This window comes from Teleopsis dalmanni, chromosome 1 (assembly GCF_002237135.1).
Source record: "Teleopsis dalmanni isolate 2A chromosome 1, ASM223713v2, whole genome shotgun sequence".
Taxonomy (NCBI): domain Eukaryota; kingdom Metazoa; phylum Arthropoda; class Insecta; order Diptera; family Diopsidae; genus Teleopsis; species Teleopsis dalmanni.
Window position 1 is genome coordinate 164,979,223 of NC_051846.1, and position 20,897 is coordinate 165,000,119.

Below are 20,897 nucleotides of genomic sequence, written 5' to 3' on the forward strand. Positions count from 1 at the left end.
CATTTGTTAGTGCGTTTTAACGAAGTGAATCCATATTTTCTATTTGATCTGCGAATTTTTTATAATACATGTATTTTGGAAGTGATTATTTAAATATATTATAAAATATTTTATTGTGAAATTATTGCAGAAAAGTAAGTTTTAAATATGTGATATTATTTAAATGCATAATTTGAGAAAATATTTAAAAGAAATCTAAAATGGCCGTATAATAAAAAATAGAAAGAAACAATATTAAAAAACGAGTGGAATTTTTTTCCTCGACGTAATGTGTGTTTCGAGTGTCGAACAAAAGAAAAATTTTGTTTTATTAAAAAATTATCAAATTATTTTGTATAAAATTATTTTTTAGAATAAATAAATTTGCTGAAATATATTTGTGAATTTAATTGAATTGAATTAATCAGAATAATGAGCGCTCAGCCTAGTCCCTGCATTAATCCACAAACAGAGCAGGAAAAGGTAAGAAAAGAAGACATTTTTTATTTATATTTATTTTTAATTTTTAATAGATAATTAATTTTAATACATTTATATTTAAATATATGTATATATATAACATTTAGGTGTGTCTTAAAATTAATTTCTTGTGCATTCTGGAATATTTCTATTTGTGAATAATATTTATTTTTCACTATAAACGCCAGGTGTTTTTTTGTGAAGAGAAACGATTGTGTTGGTGTATGTATGTCTGAATGTATATATATGTTATTTTCTTGATATACTCCTATCTCCCTTTCAGCTGTTGTTTTTATTATTGTAAATCTCTCATGTTTGAAAAATTTCTTCCGTTTACTTTGCCCTGATGATACACGAACATAAAAAAAACGTACAGTCAATATATATAAATATATTTATATAATAATATAAAATATAAAGTAAATTTTTTAATTAATATGTAAATAATTAATTCATTACATATATTAGTACGTATACGGTCATGTTACTTTATTTTAGTTTATTTTAAAATAAATAAAAATACGATATTATTTTTAAATACTTCCGTTATATATGTCAATATACATATATATTTATGTTTGTATTTACACATTAGCAATTTTTAATTGGCATGTATTTGAGGAAGAAATAAGTATTTTAAAAAATTTGTTTACAATAAAGTTTTCAATTCAAAATTATTTCCTTTTTGTATGGAACTAAGAAAGAAAATGGCTGCAATCATTTATTCCACTGACTCCATAATCTACCAATCTTTGTTGTTGTCATTTTTATTGTTGTTCTTGTTAACATGAACAGTCATCTATTTTGAAGGGCAGATTTCGTGTATTTCATGTTTATTTTGGCAGCAAGAAAGACAAAATTGAAAAACAAAAAAAAAAAAATACTCTGCTATCTTTGATACAAGCAATTAAATAGTAAATTCTTTCATCAAGTTAACATAACAACCAATAATTATGAAATATGAACATAAAAAATATACCAAAGTTTTTTTTTTTGTATTTGAAAAATTGATGCCAAAATTGTGTATTTCAAGTTAAAAATGATTTTTTTTAATATTATAATTTCTATATAGTTTCAAAAATATATATGTATTTAAAATCGACTACTTTCTTCTATTACGTTTACTAATTTAAAAGAAAATTTAAGACCCAAATTTACCTTTCTTACCTAAAGAGAGGTACGTGGGTTGGTAGTCGGCATGACAATTTTTGTTTTTGGCATTATTAATTGCTTTAAAGCCCATTATATATGCATAATAAAATCGTATTTGAATAATCTTTTTTACATACTTTGTAATAAATAACGTAAGTTAAAACGATTGTTTTTTTTTTTTTTATTTTAATATTAATATTAAAAGATTTGATAAAATATTTGCACAAGCTATTAATTTTTGTAATAAAGAAGCGGTTTTTCATTATATTTAAATGTAAATACAGACAAATACATACGATTTTTAATTTGTCGTTATATATTACATTTCCTATACACCTTACCATTTTCTGCTTATCTTGTTTTGTGAATATATTTAATTTAAAATAATTTCCAGGAATTTTAAATTTAGTTTACGAAACAAATAATGTTAATCTAGTAATATTTGAAGCTATATTAGTCCATTTGGTACTTTTTTCGTTTCTAGACAAAAATTTTATAAAAATTGAAGAATTGTAATATATATAATTTTTCCATAGTAAATAGTAAAATTAAACAAGTTAAAGTAAATGTGAAAAGTTTAATATTTATATGAAAGATTACTCTCACTTTATCTTTACCTAAAAAATATTAAATATTCTTTGAATATTAAAAAAAATATTCAAAGCTAGCCGTATGGTTTCGAAACACGTTGGTTCGAAATGGGTTACTATAATTTATTATATATTATTTATATTTAATATAAATATATATAATAATAAAAAAAAATAAAGATAGATTTCTCCAATTAAACTATACACTGCAACCTTAGGAGAAGCAACAAGTTCTTTGTTTCAGAGAGTCACACGTCTCTAAAGATGACCAAGTAATAGAGTAACGATAGATTTCTAATCGAACCGTTCAAACAGTTAAAAGTGACATTTACAAGAGAGACCAGATCTATATCTCAAAGCCACACATCTTAAAAGACAACTACTTAAAAGTTCACTACTTCGCTATGAATTTCCTTAGCTGCGTTGCAACAATAATGTTAACAGCTTTGTACCTCCAACAAATATATAATCAAAAAATTATGCCTTCCCCATACCTAATGAAAACAGAGTGACGCCTATCAAGAATTCCCGTTTACCAATTAATTCAAAATCTCTCCCTACACCGTCTCTGATACAATACTTAAGTAAAATTTCTTGTTTAACATTTCCTACAATGATGAAAATAGCAGATCGCTATTAATGTACTATAAAAAATATTTAGTGTAAACTATTTAAATCATATACCCATATTATTAGTAAAAATTTGGTTCAAATTTGTTATAGACAATTTATTATATAAAGCACATATTGAATTTTTTGATTGGTTCAGATTTAAAATATATTTTCTGTAAACTAATTATATGATATACCCACTTTTTTAGTAAAAATGTTGGTACAAAATTAATATAGACTATTAATAAAGCAGTCATTGAATTTTATATTAATTGATTCATAATTGAATGTTACTTATACAATATAAAACGTATGAACAACCTTAATCCGTGATAACATAACGGTTCATTATTTGTTTGAGCTCAAGCGGGCTTAAGGCTCAAGGCCGCCATTCCAACTCAACCTTATCTATGCAATATAAAAACTGATTCTTTATTTGTTATTATATTTTAAAATTAAGATATCAGTTTATAAACTTTAGATATCCAAAAATATTTTAAGTCTTTTTTTATACAATTTTCAGTAGCTCGATCTATAGATGACTAAGCTACATAAACCATTTTTTTTTTCAACGTTTACCAACAGTTAGTTGTTTGTGTGCTTTTAACTTATTTTTGAAAAGTCTTTGCTAATCTTTGACTATTGTCAGGTTTTCCCAAAAGCAATAACATAAAAAATTAAATGAAATAGTCTTGTCCTCCATAATATAGTTATTCAATCACCGATCCTTAGTATATTTGTTCCGAAAATGATTGTATATTCGCCATTCTATTTTATATTAGAAAGATATAGTTATTGGTTTTTGAAAAATACATTGAATATTTTGCCGGTCCTCATTTGTTATTAAAGAGTAGACGTGAAACTTGCCCAACAGCTGGTACTGCGGCCAGAAGAGTCCTATTGTACCAGTTTCACTATTGATTAAACAAAGCCCCTTAAAGCTTTGTGAATAAAGTCTAGAACTAAATCTAGAGAAGAGTTCTTAATCAGTACTGGTGACAGAAATTCTTTATGAATCAGGTTTCTTCTGTGCGTTATTAAAGCTGGACAGTCACAAAGAATGTGTCGTTTCCTCGTTTCCTCATCTTCGAGGCATAATCTGCCGGTCCTTATAAAAACATATCGCAAAGTTTTCTCATAATGTAGTATAGGAAACTCTGCCCTATAAAATCTTTAAAACGAATCAAATGCAAATTCTAACTGTCAAATAATTAAATAAATAATTCGCCAACAAAATGTTATATATTTATATATTTGTTATATATATATATTGGGCAATACTTAAAAATATTCGCAGTTTTTTGATACATTTTTTAGGAAAAAGATTCTTTATTAGAAATCAATTTTAATTAAGTATTGCTTATTATTATTTATGAACTCTTGCGACTTATGGGTAGCTCCATAATACTATCGGTGTGACTTATTTGCAAAAAACTTGACCAAGTGTATTTGGAGGCTCTCTTCGCTCGATCAATTTTTTTAAACTTTAATGAAGAAAAGTTGTTTATATTTTATATATAATATATTTTATATTTATAGATATAATATATATATAGTAAATAATATAATAATATATATAAATATAATAAATAATATATATATGTAATAAAAATGATATATAAAAATATTACCATCATCAGCGTTGCAACTCGGGTGAGCTTTAGCTGCATCAACTAGCTTTCTCCATTCTGCTTTAAATGTTGTTTTAGACCTCCAATTTTAAGTACCCATTTTTCTAATGTCGTTGACCACGTTGTCCAGCCATCTTTTATACATGGCTAAATATAATAAACAATATATATAAATTTAATAAATAATATATTTAAATTTGATAAATATCTTTAAATACATTTATTATTAATAATGAGATTTTTATATATTTATAAAACTAATAAAATCACAACTCTGCATGAAGCGTATTTAACCTTCGTCGAAACCAAATTTAAGTCTCTTACTTATATCTATTTTTTAAATCTATAAAAAAATAAATAAATAAATAAAACAATTAACTTAAAATCACAACACTGTATAGAGTGTATTTAAGCTTCGTCAAAACCAATTCTAAATCTTTTACTTGTTTTTAATTGAATAATTAAATATTTAATTGAATATTTTATTTATCATTTATCTTGTAATTAAACTACTGCAAAAATAAAATCAAACAAATTTATATTTCTAAAGTAAAAGTTCGTTGAGTATGTTTTGAAAATAGAGATGTACTATCTCTCAAACATAGACCCAAAAGTAAGCTATAAGAAAAATAAATGTGATTTAGTGAGTCTTTTTTTTTTATTGATGTGCTAACCATTTTTACTTAAAATCGTGTACAAATTTCTACAGTACTTCAGTCATAGCTGTTAAGATAAGAACTTTAGGGTTAAGAAGATTATTTCAACAGAATTTTGACAGCACCTTACACCAATCTACTAGGTTTTGCTTGAGATATTGTATATTTACCTACAAATAACCTACATAATTTGTGTGTACGTATTGGTATAAAAAAAAAAGATGCTATTAAAATATTTTTATATAAAATTTTATGTATATGTATATATATATATATATGTATAGTAAACAAAGAGATTATTGGTGTTACAACAACTACAACGAAATTTCATCAAAATTGTATGGTCGTGTAAGAACGCACGTAAACTTTTGAAATAAATATTTTCCTTAATTTGTAAACAAAGCTGGCAGGCATTTTTACACGTTCTAATTTAGATTCAGAACAACTTCGAGTGCAATTGAATTGGTATTTAAATTAATAAATAAATGAATTTGAATAAAATAGATAGCATAGATCTGAAAATGTTGAAAATCATTCTAATGATTAAAAAAGTACATGTTCGAGAAGCATCAATTAAAACAAAAGCTACAAAAGCAACAAAAACTCAAAATTTAAAGATAGAAAAGTTTCAATGAGAAATAGTGTCAGACAAGGTCTTGCGTACATTGCCCACCCCACAATGAAAACTAAAACGTCAACATCAACGACAACGGCTACGGCAACGCAGCGGTAACGCTAACGTTCAAACTAACGCTGCTACGACATAGATACTTCGCAGCAACGATATAGATACGTTCTTATTATTATTATTGTTATTGTTATTGTAGTGCATATCAAGAGCAGTCAGTCAGTCATTCGCTTGTTAATTACAATATAACATCAACAACAACAACTATTGAGTAATAATAATAATAGAAAACCGTATAATGCATTAAATTCAAAAATTTTTTTCTAAAGTATATATTTTTTTTATCATTGTTCAGTTCAATATTCTTTCTTAAAGCAATTCAAATTAATTATTCTATATTTTTATCAATTTTTCTAATCAACCGCAAACAATGTTTTTGTAGAAAAAATAATAATGTAAGTTTTTATAGAATAGCAATAAGTGATGGAATATGAAGATATGAACTTATCTCTATGTACTTTTACTTTTTTTTTACTTCTATAAGATAAGAACACAACAATACACTAAGGTTATAGACCTATAGTATATAATAGTGAAGTTACAATATTAGTAACTAACAATATATGTAGTAATGAATATAAGTAAAATAGATCATAGAATAATATATACATTCTAGAGAATTGATATCTTATATATATACACATATATGTATACTAAACATACTCTAAAAGTATATAATTACAATAACAACTTTGATTAAATCGAAAATCATAATCCGTAAATAAAATTAAAGTTTAAATTTATGAGCTCACTAATTATTTCGAATTGTTGGAAAACATACATTGTTGAATGAATATGTTTCAATATCATCATCATACATCATACTAGTTCGACCTCATAGATATATTGAACTCAACGCGGTGCTCTTGATATTTCAATATAACAGATATTACGTTTTAACTTGACGATTGACAAGAATTATTGTAGGAGGAAACTTAAATTTAAGTGCTTATTAAACAAAGTAAACTGAATTGTAAATAATTATTTCTAAAAATATTAACCACTTAATGATTATAATTATTTTTTTTTTTTTGACAACTTCTGATTTCACTATATTTTACAAATAAATAAAAAAAATTCTAATAATAAGCAAAACAGTTTTTACGATATTATATTAGGTCTGTTCCACGAGCTACTCGTAGTAAAACTCAAGCAAAATTTACACGAAAATTTGCTGGTGGAACGCAGTTGTGTATACACAATGTTACTCAAAGTTACTACGAGTAGTAACAGACCTATTATCGTTTCTTCAATATATTCTCAAAAATATATACTACTAAAAATTAAAAGGCATTTTCTTAAAAACCAATTGTTTTTTAAAGTAATAACTATTTAGTAATATAAGTATTTTTTTCCTTTTGTTTCAAAATTCTCATAGCTCTATGAAATAATTCTACCATATAATATATAACATAAAATTCTGTATAAAGAGCAAGTTAGAAATATTTTGTGATTAGACTTAATTCTTGAATTTATATTTTAGAATATGTCAGTAATAAAATAATAATAATATAAAGAGCAACTGGAACTTACAATTTGAATAAACCACAATACCACATGATTGTCCACAATTTTTTTCCTCTAAGTTAGTTGCTATCTATATATATATATATATATATATATATATAGATAAACAAAGTCATATAAAATTTGTGTATGTAGTTAGATATTCACAAAAAATTTTACATTTAACCTTTCGAATACCATTCATGCTAACTCCTAACATCATTCACACGGATACTATAAATCAAAGAACACTTAAATCTAAGTAAAGAGCAAATGGGAACGTAAAGCTCTGTTCAAAATCAATTATGTATATAAAATAAACACATACATACGTGCTTAGCAAGTAAATCATAAAAACTGAACTCATCGCATAAATTATGATTTAAAATTTATTGGGAATACTTCTAAACTCCTTATTTTAACTTAAGTGGACTTTTTGACACGAGCCTGTCTTTTCAACTCAACCTGGTAAAATTAACTTCTACTGAAAAGGTATTCTTAAAACTTTTGAAATTGTTGCCGGTTTTGTGGTTGGCGTTGAGCATCTTTATATAGGTTCTCAGTAGATATAATATTCATTCGTTATTTTTTTTTTCTTTTTTAAAAATTTTCAATATATAAATTTATTTTGTATCAAAACTTAACTATGTTTGGTACTTCCTCAGCAATCAGGTCAAAACCTACATGGTCCCTTTACTTCAAATGGCGACAGACTTCGGACTTCGCAAATAGAATTAAGGCGAAAGTATTTAAGTTAATATTTGTCCTAATGGAACACTAGACTATATGCCCTCTGTTTATTATCTCCTGTAGTACTTGTCTATCAATACTTCAAAAAAAAACAAAAATAACAAGAAGCACCTGTTGTGTCTATTGCTAAGCTTAAGCTATTAGGCGTCACATTATCATTCGGCGATATTTCCAATATAAGTATTGACAAGATACTTGCTTTTATCAATGCATTCGGCTGGTTCTAATATGACCATTTTTCTACCCAGTATTTCGAGGAATATGGGATTAAAACTGTTTTCTTAATTAATTGGGTGCAATTCGTTCCTTATATGACTTCACGTACCTACCTAACTGTGTGTGTGTAAAAATAAATATATTTCAGAGTCTACTCAATGATTGTTCAGTATGTATTGATATTTTTCTATATGAGTCTTAATATATGTATATTAAAAATAATTGAAAAATGTAGTTTATAAGTTTATAAAACGATTATCTTGATGTTTTAAATAATATTCTCTTGCTTTTTTCAATTAAATAAAAATATTATTTTTTTCACAATAAGATAAAAGAATTCTTTTTTATTTTTTCACAAAAAAAAATAATTATTTAATTCAACCAATATTTCACATATGTTTCGAAATTAAAGATCTTATTAAATACTTTTTCAGTTTATTTATTTATCATCAAAGTGTTAATTAAATTTTATTTTCAATATTAATTTAATTTTTGAAAATAACGTCGTTTTTTTTAGCTATAACACCCTACACACAATTAATTATATTACAAATTATTTGTGTATTTACTATTTGTATTTATATTCAATTAATTTTGTACTTATATTCAATTATTTTTGTATTTATATTAAATTAAATCCAACGCACAATCACATGAAAAAAGCCCATGACCGACCTTTAGAGTTAATTGAAAATGAACTATATTTATTAAAGTTTATTTAACTTTAAATTATTTAACATATATTTTTCATAGCAATTATAATATGTGACTAATTTGAAAAATTTGCTTGATTAAAAAAAAAAATACTAGAGTAAAATAGGTTATTGACATTGTGTTATTAAATATATATATATATAAAATAAGTATGTATATACAAAAAGGCCATTCGTTAGAGGTATGGCAGATTAGCGATGTAATTGAAATTGAAATTGAAAGATATCCATAAGCAAAGCTTATAAAAAATGAAACACCAGAACAACGTGCATATCGTTTAGAAAATATAAAAACTTAGCATTTAGTGGCCAGAACAAATAAACTAGAACACAATAGTGCTGGCTGGTCTTGAGGAAAGTTGTGTGCGATTAGAAATTTTAATGTGATGACAAAATAAATTTAAATGGCAAATAATTTGTTTTTAATATTATAAAAACAATATAAAACTATTGATTATGATTTTAATAGAAATTTAAATTTATTTTCTTAAATTTAATTTTTTAAAAAATCTCTGAATAGTATATATATTGTATATTTATTTGTATTCTAATAGCGTAAAACACTTAATTTCCATTATTTATTTATATAATAACAAGTTTTTTGAATATTACCGAGATTGGATCGTTTATTTAACACATAAAATTATAAAAAATTTTCAAAAAAGTTGCATTTATTAATTTGTGTTAAATATTTTAATTTTTATAAAAAAATATTTACATTGCAGATATTTCGGTCTATTTTGTAGATCATCTTCAGTGTACAATAAGTAAAAAGAAAAAAGAAATTATTTAAATACATGTAAATAACAATATAAACATACATCAAAACAAAAAACGTAAAATGACAAACATTGATGTCTCTTTTAATGTTTGACATATTTAACATTTAAATATATTAAGTCAAAAGCAAACACAAATTCAGAAAAAAAAACAATAAAAATTAAATTTAAAAAACGAAACTAATTGAACAAATAATGGAAGAGAAATTTTGATTTTAAAGTTATTAGTTATATATTAGATTTTTCTCCTATGATTGATCAGAGACCTATAGATTTGCGCAAAACCCTCTCTGTTTTTTTTTTGTAATTAAAATTTGACTGTCGTCCGGAACATCAACTATGTTTAACTTTTCAAGCATTAGTCTATATCTATAATTTGGCTCTTTGTTGATGATCTGTACTTCTAGCGAATGCTGTCTTTTGTTCATTGTAAGTTGATCTACTCTTTATGTTATGTTTTTGACCACTAATTCTCTTCCTATAATACAGTAATCCCCCCTATAACGCGGTAGATTGGTTCCGCGTTATAGAGTTAATCCCGTATACACACGTGGAAAGGTACGCAAAGCTGCTTATGAACTGTACAAACTCCCGCGTTATATTGGAAATGCCCGTGTTATACGGGGAATTGAAATCGCGTAATATGAAAACTCGTTATAATGGTACCGCGTTATAGGGGGGATTACTGTATATGTAATTTATTTTTTAGTTATTTATTAGTTATTAGTATTTCAGAATATATGTTTGTATGTATATTTAAAATTTTGGTTTTTGTTCTGGTCTGGAATAGTAATATACATTGTGACCGAAAAGCTTTCGGAAATTCTCATTTAAAATTCGCGCGCTGTATATTTTTCGATATTTTAAGTTTATGTAGTTTGGCAGCACTGTCCTTAATTACTATGCCAAAAATGAGCGCGATCTGTCGGACAGTTCGTTTACGGCAGCTGTTGAAACCAGTTCACCTCAGTAGTGCGTTGCGAAAAAAACAATGGAAAAAAATATTGAACAAAGAGTTTGCATCAAATTTTGTTTTTCGAACGAAATTTCGTGTGCAGAATCGTTGCGAATGCTACAAAAGGCTTATGGGGAATCAGTTTTATCGAAAACTCAAGTTTATGAGTGGTACAAAGCCTTTCAGGACTGTCGTACGACCGTCGAAGACATGCCGCGTTCTGGACGACCTTCGACCTCTACCACCGACGAAAACATTGAAAAGGCAAAGGAAATCGTGTTCAAAAATCCTCATGTGAGTGTTAGAGAGATAGCACGAGAGCTAGGCATCGGTCGTGAGATGGCTCGTTTGATTTTGGTGGACAATTTGTGTATGCGACGTGTCAACGCCCGGCTTGTTCCGATTCACCTCAATTTGTTCAACATTATCAACGATTTTAAGGCCAAACATTCAATAAATACCATCGAACAGCCACCGTATTCACCTGATCTTGCACCGTGTGACTTTTTCCTGTTTCCCAACCTCAAATTACCACTCAGAGGAACGCGTTTTGAATCCATAGAAGACGTAAAACAGAATTCGCAGAGGGAACTCAAAGCCATACCGGAAAGCGCCTATAAAAAATGTTTTGATGATTGAAGAAACGTTGGCATTTGTGTATCGCTTCTAATGGAGCATATTTTGAGGAGATAAAATAAATATTGATGAAGATTAAGAATTTTGCGTTTTATTTATTTATTTCCGGAAACTTTTCGGTCACAATGTATTTTTATTATTAGAATATGAAAAAAAAAATAATTTTTATTTGAAATTAGTTGTTTTTGTGTTATTTTATTAGTTATGAATATTTTGAAACATATCTACAATTACAGTCAAACTTCTATAACTTGAAGTACCATTTTACAAAGAAAAGTTTCGACTTTTGGAAACTTCGAGTTAAATAATTCTTTTGTAATTGCATATAAATTGCGCTTTAAACCCTATTGCATTCTATTTAGTTCGAGTTATAAAAAATTTGTACTATAACTAATATAGTTATTTCGAGTTATAGAAGTTTGACTGTATACACTTTTATCTGCCAATGTTGTTTATGTATACTTAATATACAGAAGAAGTTCTATAAATATATTTCTAAATATATTTTTATTGTTGGTACTTAAAAAAAAATAGTTGTTTTGAAAAATAGTTTTTTTAAAAAAACAAAAAAAGATTTTTTTAATTAAAAAAATTATATTATATTTATCAAAACATTTTTATTTGCATAATTGCATTAAAAAAAAAAATATTAATATTAAATTAAATTTATTATTGGTTCTTATTAACGCTGATTAAACATTTCCAATTAATAAAAAAAAATAATTATGCAATTTATTATAAATTGATATAATATGAAAAGTAAATAAAAAACAAATTATTTGTCTGAATTGGTAGCAACCGACATTTAAATAAAAAAAAAACAAAAAAGGTGAGAATCATAAAAAATATAACAACAAAACACTTTTTTGTTACCAAAAATAAAAAAATGAATGCGAAAAATATTGTTTTTGTTTACGCAGCAAACGAAAACAAAAAACCGATTCTTCAATTACAAATTCCGTTGAAAAAATATTCTTGCGGCGCAAATAGAGTTCTTTTTTTTTCATTGTTGGATTCATGATTTCATATTTTGGTCTTTTCCACACACCACACACCGTACACCAAGCAAACAATTTATCACTCGACAATTCAGGTTTTTCAGTTTATTTATATTTAATTTTTATTTTGTATATTTTTTATGTTGTTTTTATTACGTGTAAATATGTTTATTATCAAATGTTTTATTTTTTTTTCTTATTTATATATACTTATATATATATACATATTCTATCGCCCATACCTTTCTATATATATTTTGTTGTTTGTGATAATTTCAACAACAACAAAAACGAAAAAATTAAAATAATAAATAAAATGCTAACAATTTTGCTTATCTATTCTGAAGCCGCCGCCGCTTCCTCCCGTATTTGTTGCTCCATATAAATCAGCAATTACTGAAACCTGTTATTTATGGTAATAGAAACAATTAAAAAAACTCGTGTAAATTCGTTATTATTTCAAAACAAAATGTTCCATTACGCAATTAAATTCAATTACTTTATATATAATTAAAATTATAAATTTAAATAATACATAACGTTTTCAGATATCGTACTTTACAATCAATCTTTAATTATTAAACATTTTAAAAAGAAGAGACATTGAATTGATTTATACTATAAATGAATTCTAAAAAATTCTATAACTTTGGGCACCAAGATTAATATTAATTTCATCCTTTCTTATAATCCTTTTATTTCTGCTTATTATTTATGCTTCGGTTCTGAAGATGTTTAAATTCAACTTAGTACCAAGAGCAGCTGGGTCTATGTTCCGAACCCATTCATCGAGTTCGACGAGTAAGTTACTAGCTTGCTCTCCATGGGTTACCATAACAACAACAACGAACTCATCTTTCTAAATATTTTTTAAGAATATTTATTATGTTCAGTTGTCTTATAACTACTGAAACCCATGAAATTTATTTAGTGAGACCCCATGATTTTGCCAAATAAATCAAGCTTTATTATACTGGGTAAGATTATAGCAGTAATTTTTGAAACAATCCATGGCAATTCATGATATTGCCATATATGTATATCAAGCGTAAAAAACATATGAAGTTTTTTATAAAGCGCTAAGATACTCTTCAAAAACCATTTTTGGAGGTGCCTACGATTTTAACTTTTATTGCGCTTACACAAGAAAATAGCAAATCAGGTTGTTCCTATATCTATAACACACGTCTCTGAAATGATTTTTGAAAGGAATCTACTGTTTCCTAAAATGAATACTTCATTGATAGAAATGCTTCGGAATCTTCGCTATAAGACTGATATCCCTGTGAGCCAACTAAATGAGAAAATGTGATCACTTAACATTTATTTATTTAATAAAAGCCAAATTGATTATAAATGTCTGCAGTTCAGCATTGTGAATTAAGTAATAATATAAAATTGTCATAAAAACATAAAAATGTTAATCAAATATCTTAATAAAATACTGTAATATCATGTTTCCACTGCAGCTATAACTAATTATGTTGATAACATTAAGATTTAGTCGTTCCCATTAGCATAAGCTGATTTATGGATGTAAAATAGCTGTTTGTTTTCATTTGACATATTATAAATATTTCAATTTTGGTAATTTCCCCTGTGGAAAATTTTTTTTACGGATTGCATTCGACATTTTTCCCCTTAAATCAGTTGATTTATTTATAATGAGCTCATTTATATCAAAACTCTTTGTATGGTAAATTATCGTCATAATGGCCTTAATGAGCATTACTTAAAAAATTATCAAATGGTAAAATTTAGTTTTCCATTAAAATTAATTTGGAAATTCTTCGGAAACGAATATGTTAGCTTTGTTGTTGTGGTAACCTATAAAAATCTATTTAGCATTCATATAGGATATGAATAGATAAAGGAAGTAATTGGAAACAAGAGCGGTTTGAGGTGAAGGTGTAAAAACTAACTACTGCAATATGTTAGCTGTTAGACCAGTTACTGAATTCTATAGGAATGCTATTTCAAATAACCACAATATAAATAAACTAAAGCGAGTAATAGTTGAAATTATGAAATTTCACAAAAAAAATATGTCGAACTAAGATAATATAAAAATTGTGATCATTTTAAAACTTAGTGTTTCATAGATTAGATCGTCTTCTAAAATGATGAAATTCAAACTATCATAAAGTAGTACGCTCAAAAGCGGAAAGAATGATTACCACGTATAAAGAACACGTAGAAGTTGGGGGATTGCATGGCTCTCGCTTACCAGTTCAACCTCAAAATAAATTTCTAGAGTGGTAAACCTTTCCTTAAAGAAAAACAATAAACACAAATTTAAGTATAAAATAAGGACTTACTTATAATATTATATATATACTAGTATATAAAATATTAATTCAAATACATAAACAATTCAATCGAAACACATGATAGTGTCTTGAATGAAGAAAGGGAATAAGCTAATTCTATACATATCTTAAATAGACCTTAAATATCTAATATATCTTTTGTGCTTGTTATTAGATTATATCAAGCTAAATTTTGTCCGGTATCTACTCAAATCGGCAAATTCTTATCAATAGAACATTGTAGTGTCATTTTCCTGTAATTACGTTACTAATGTTTTGCAAATTTCATTCAACTACAACTTGACGTACGGTTTTTTAAAGATGTTTCCGGGATGTAAATCAAAGTCTAACTGTATTTACGTCATATTATTTGTAATGCCCTTAAGTTCGTTTATTTAAAAATGTCTAAATATTAAAAGTTTTATAGATTCTTTCTATAAGTTTTAAAAAATAATATGCAGTGTATTTTCTAACAAACGAATATGTAACAAATTCCTATATCTACTTTTTCTGAACAGTTATGTTAGTTTAGTTTAGGTTATTTTATAAGTCTAATTCTAGTTGACTTATTGAAGCCGAAGGGTTCCATTTAACACAAATACTTAATATGGAACTTTGACTGCGTTTAAATGTATATCCCATTTTCAAGCCCTAATTAAGTATAAAATGTGTTTAATGTTACACTTGAACTTTTTGTCAAGCTGGAGTTAAAGTCGAGGCTTTTTCTATTCCCCACAACTTTTACAATACTCATGAGTGGGTGCTCCTAGCTTGAGAACATGTCTGCCAAATAGTCAGTAACCAGTTATAGAAATCATAATCTTACAGATGTCTTCTTTTACCGGGTCAGATTTGGTAATATTAGTTAAGGTGTTAAACAAATACTCTCATTTGTTAACAGGGCCATAGTTATCATTTTAAAGTTGTATTTAATTGTTTAACTTTTATTCCACATAACTATATAATATATTGCAACATATTGATTTAAGTAAATTTAGTATTATTATAGAAAATTTTAGTACTATTACTTTATATTAATATTAATATTAAATTTTTAATTTATTTTCTAGGTGTTTCAATGGATCAATGAGCTTTCAAATCCAGATACACGTGAAACTGCTCTATTAGAGTTAAGTAAGAAACGTGAAACCGTCACAGATCTCGCACCAATGTTATGGAATAGTTATGGAACTACAGCAGCCCTTTTACAAGAGATTATTAACATTTATCCATCGATTAGTCCTGCCACACTTACTGCACATCAATCGAATCGGGTTTGTAATGCTCTCGCATTATTACAATGTGTTGCATCACATCCCGAAACGCGCACAGTGTTCCTACAGGCACAAATACCACTGTTCCTGTATCCATTTTTACATACAACATCAAAAACAAGACCATTCGAATATCTTAGGTTAACAAGTTTGGGTGTGATTGGAGCACTTGTTAAGGTAAGCTTACTAACTTGTTAAACTTAATATAGTGTTTTTATAATTTAATTATTGTTTATATTTATAATATATTTTCCAGACTGATGAACAAGAAGTGATAACTTTTCTCTTAACAACTGAAATCATTCCACTCTGCTTAAGGATAATGGAATCTGGTTCAGAATTGAGTAAAACTGTTGCCACATTTATTTTGCAAAAGATTTTGTTAGATGAAAGTGGTTTGTCCTATATTTGCCAAACGTATGAGCGATTTTCACACGTTGCTATAATTTTGGTAAGTAAAATTAAAAAAATTAACTTTAATTTTTAAGATATATAACAATATATTTATACAATATAATACAATATACAATATACAATATAAATAAATAAATAAATTTATAAAGTTGTAAGTAGTTAGTTCTACGAATTCCATCTAGATTTGTCAAACCATTCTGAAAAAGATATTTGCAATTCTGTGAAAGAAACTAGATAATTTTATTCTTCCTTTTTCTTCGAAAGAATAACATAAGCAGTGACTAAAGACTCAGTTCAGTTTTTCAAAATAATTAAAATCGGTTTTTAAACAAGTTCCTTATACTGAATTAGCCCTAAACTGTTTAAGTGAGACCCGTAGTATCATAATTCCTTAATATATTAAGCAACTCTTGCTATGTAATTTGTAATAAATATGGAAATAAATTTATGATTTAAAAACTAGTTTTTAGTATTTATTATTAGACAAGATTGAATAAATAAAATGAAACTTTGAAAAAAAAAATTATAGGTAAATCGTAGTATTGGCAAAATATAAGAAGAAAGCTAGAGAAAAGAATGCTTTTAGTTTTATATCTCATAGCTGTTTAATCAATAATATAAAATAAAATAATATATAAAAAATTTTAAATATATTTTTTATATAATTTTGTTTGATCTACACAACAACAACAAAACTGTCGAGATTAATTTTATATAAAATATATAAATAAATTAAAAATAAAAAATCAATTAATAGTTTTTATTTCGTTTATATACGTTTAACAATATTAATAATGTCATTAAAGAAGTTATATATAAAGAAGTTATATTTCATTTTGATTTTTATACAACATTTCATTAGTTTTTTAAAGTATTTTCAAAAGAGAGATTTAATTACATATAAAATTTTTAAATTTAGAATTAAAATAGAAAATATATATTATTAATTATTATTTGTTATTAATAATAAAATATTTTTTATTGTATGCATTTATTTTATTTTTACTTACACGTTTTATTACAATAGGGTAAAATGGTCATACAACTTGCCAAGGAGCCGTCTGCACGTCTTTTGAAACATGTTGTTCGCTGTTATTTGCGATTATCCGACAATCCAAGGTTTGTTTCAATTAACTTACTTTAATGTAATATAAATATTTACTCATTTTATTTTTAACAGAGCACGTGAGGCTTTACGACAGTGTCTTCCTGATCAATTGCGTGATAGTACTTTCTCGGCTTGTCTCCAGGATGACAAATCCACTAAGCATTGGTTACAATTGCTTACTAAAAATTTAGAATTAGTTGGCGTTATTGTTCCAGATCCTCGACAAATGGGGATGTCACCATTGGGATCGTAAGTGTAAGTCAACAAGAAAGTAATTATATCGCAACTTAATTACAGTCCAGATTAAGCATTAAACGAAGCAGAAAAACTTTTTTTACATCATAGAAAAAATCAAACCACATATATCTTAGCATAACATCTAAAATTATCAACAATAACTTAACAATACATACAATTTTTAACAAAGAATTCGTGATAAATATGAAAACTAAATAATATATATGCAAATTAATAAGAATATAACCAGAGGAGACTGTTTAAAATATGTTTAAAAAAATATTAAAATAAGAAAAAGATAAAATATATATTTGAATATTTTTTAAGAAATGGTACCTTAATGCGAAATTAACATGGAATATAAGTAAAGATACATTTATTTAACATATAAATTTTAATTAATACATAAATTACAAAAAAAAAAAAATTGGAATTTGTTTAAAAGAAATGTATTAATTCAAAATAAGTATCCAATATCATGATACAGTATAGAAAAAATAAATTTTAAATTATAAATATTAAAGATTATAAAATTATAAATAATTGAATATTACAATGTCCTGAAACCAACTAATTTATATAATATATATTTAAAAAAGAAAGAACTATTAGTAGTAACGTATATATGCTTAGTTGTAAAATACTCACATTAAATATCCAAATTCAGCATAAATCATTTGTATATCTGCATATACTTTATTTCTTAATTTATATTAAAATTTATAATTAATTTAATCTTTAGCTTGACATTCAAACTTAAATAATTTAATAATTTATTATCATATCAATTTTAGTTGATGTGTATCTGTATTTTACATCTTTATTAATTTTATAAGTAAAACGTTAAATAATATATATATGCTTAACATTTTCTTATCTTATTTTTCTAAATTTATGTATCATTTATTAGATTCTGTATTGCATTTTTAAATTATATTATATTAATAAATAACTTTTTATACATTATATTATATGAACAAAAAATATTTTTTTGTTTTAAATTGGAGCAATTATAGTAAATTTTGTTGTCAAATCAAATACATATATAATTCATTGTTTATTATTAAGAATATACATAAATGAGTAAGATTAAAAAAAATTATAGATAAAATTATTTTTAACCTAAATTGTACTATTAAAGTAAGAATAACATCAACTCCTGATTGTTTACTTTTATAATAAGTAATTTGTATTTTTAAAAAAACTTTTTATTTTATATAAGTTTTTCTGCAATGAAGCGTATTTTCAATTTCAATAAATGTTGATTATTTAATATTGATTTTATATATATATATATTTTTTTTTTTTTGTAAATTTGAATATGTAAAATTAGATGATGTCTTTAATTTTGAATTTAATTAATTGTTATATATTTATAATAAATTGCATATACGTTTTTTATAAAATAATTATAAAGAATAATTTTTAATTCTTAATGAATATTGGCAAATACAAACTTTTCATTTAATTTTTGGTTTTGTGCTTGCTTTCAGATTTATTAACCGAGCACAGATATGCAATAAATAATTTCAGCACAAAAAAGAACACTTTTGATAAATGTCGAATTTTTAGATTTAATTTAAAAATAATTTTTTTTTATTTGTTTACTAAGAAATAAAAATTATTTCTTTATTAATATTATTTAAAATTATTTTTAGTATTAATATCCTTTTTGAATATAATTTTTCTTCATATTTAACAATAATTATGAAGTAATAGTATACTTTATATATAAATATATATTAAAGTTCTGTTATAAATAATTTTTATCTTGATTTTAATAAACAAATTTCAAATAAATATTTTCAAATCTAACTATTCAATTTTTATTAATATTTTCTAAAATTTTAAAAATTGTAAACATAAATTTGACTGCCATTAATTAGTTTGTATTAAATGCTTTGTTTATATATACAAAATGATGGCAACTAATAGTGTTTAGGTTTCCACTTCAATAACAATTTGTTATATTTAAATGCATACTTGTGAGTGAACCAAATCGAACGCTCTCAAATATGAAGGAATATTTTATTTTAAATAAACTAAAAATACGCTTCGTTTACAAAAAATGTTTTTATATTAAATAAAATATTGTAAAAGGAAAGTTTGTTAACTAAATACGAATATATCAAATATACTTTTAGCAAAATAAAATTATGCGTAGCAAAAAAATTCATGTGGTTGATGTATTAACAGAGAATCAAATACAATATAAATAACATAACTATAGAAATTGGATATACATATTTTAAATAAATTATAAATTTTAAACATTATTATAAATTATACGACAATTAATAAACTAAACAAATTAACTAGCGTTTAAATTTGTTATTTTTGTACAAGTCTCAAAACGATTTTAAATTTCTTAATGTAAACTTATAAAGTGAATTTAAATTCTAAATAAATATAATGAAAAATTAAAAAAAAAATATATAAAGATGTAAATTAAATATAGTATATGTAAAAAAAAAGTTTTGTGTTAACTGCCTATTTATTTGTACATTAAATTTAGATTTTAGAACAACGTCACTAATTAGACTTTAACTAACAAGTTTCCTAAATTGTTGAAATTCCTATGTAAAAATTACTATATAAGCCATAATAGTTGCTTCGCTTTTGCAATTTATAAATTGCGTGAAAAGAATTGTGTATAATCTGGATTATATTTTTGAGTTTGTGTGTATTTATAAGTTTGTAAAATAATTTGTTTTATAAGAAATGCATCATAATGTTTTAATTTTGTAATTATTATTATTATTATTAAATTTTGTAAGTTTCTCATGAAAAATTTATATACAAATTTTAATTGTAGTTAAAAAAATATATAATGTATTTAATGTATTAGTTTTAATTTTTTTGTATTGTGTTTACTATAACAACTTTTACTAATTATTTTATTAATTATAAATTATATACTTATTATATTGTTTATCTACTTAAAATATTATTTGAAGAATATTTTTTTAAATTTATTTAAAATATATGTTAAAAAATCAGCAATTGAAAAAAGTTATAGTTTTTTATTTTTTAGTTTTAATTTTTACATTTATAAATATTTAATTATTGACAATTATTTTCCTCTCTGTACCAAAATTTATAATCGAGCATCAGCTCTACAGAAAAGTTCTTCACGTTTTAATGAAATTCGAAAATATTAGATATAAATATAAATTAATTTTAATTTAGCCAAGGCTTGCATAAATTTTTTTAG

At 24.7% G+C, this 20,897-nt stretch overlaps 1 protein-coding gene across 3 annotated transcripts; it reads left to right on the top strand.

Moving 5' to 3' along the window:
- The first annotated feature begins 3 nt into the window (after positions 1-3).
- Positions 4-19,920, top strand: LOC119669862 (CCR4-NOT transcription complex subunit 9). 3 transcript variants are annotated; one of them, XM_038079898.1, is made up of 7 exons: positions 4-134; positions 353-462; positions 15,721-16,101; positions 16,181-16,375; positions 17,366-17,457; positions 17,519-17,701; positions 19,828-19,920. In XM_038079898.1, the coding sequence occupies exons 2-6, from the start codon at positions 412-414 to the stop codon at positions 17,697-17,699; spliced, it is 900 nt and encodes a 299-aa protein (XP_037935826.1). In that variant the 5' UTR covers positions 4-134; positions 353-411; the 3' UTR covers positions 17,700-17,701; positions 19,828-19,920. The 3 variants fall into 3 exon arrangements, with proteins under 3 accessions (XP_037935826.1, XP_037935825.1, XP_037935824.1); XM_038079897.1 differs by lacking the exon at positions 19,828-19,920 and adding an exon at positions 19,177-19,258; XM_038079896.1 differs by lacking the exon at positions 19,828-19,920 and having other exon boundaries at positions 17,519-18,115.
- Positions 19,921-20,897: the final 977 nt, after the last annotated feature.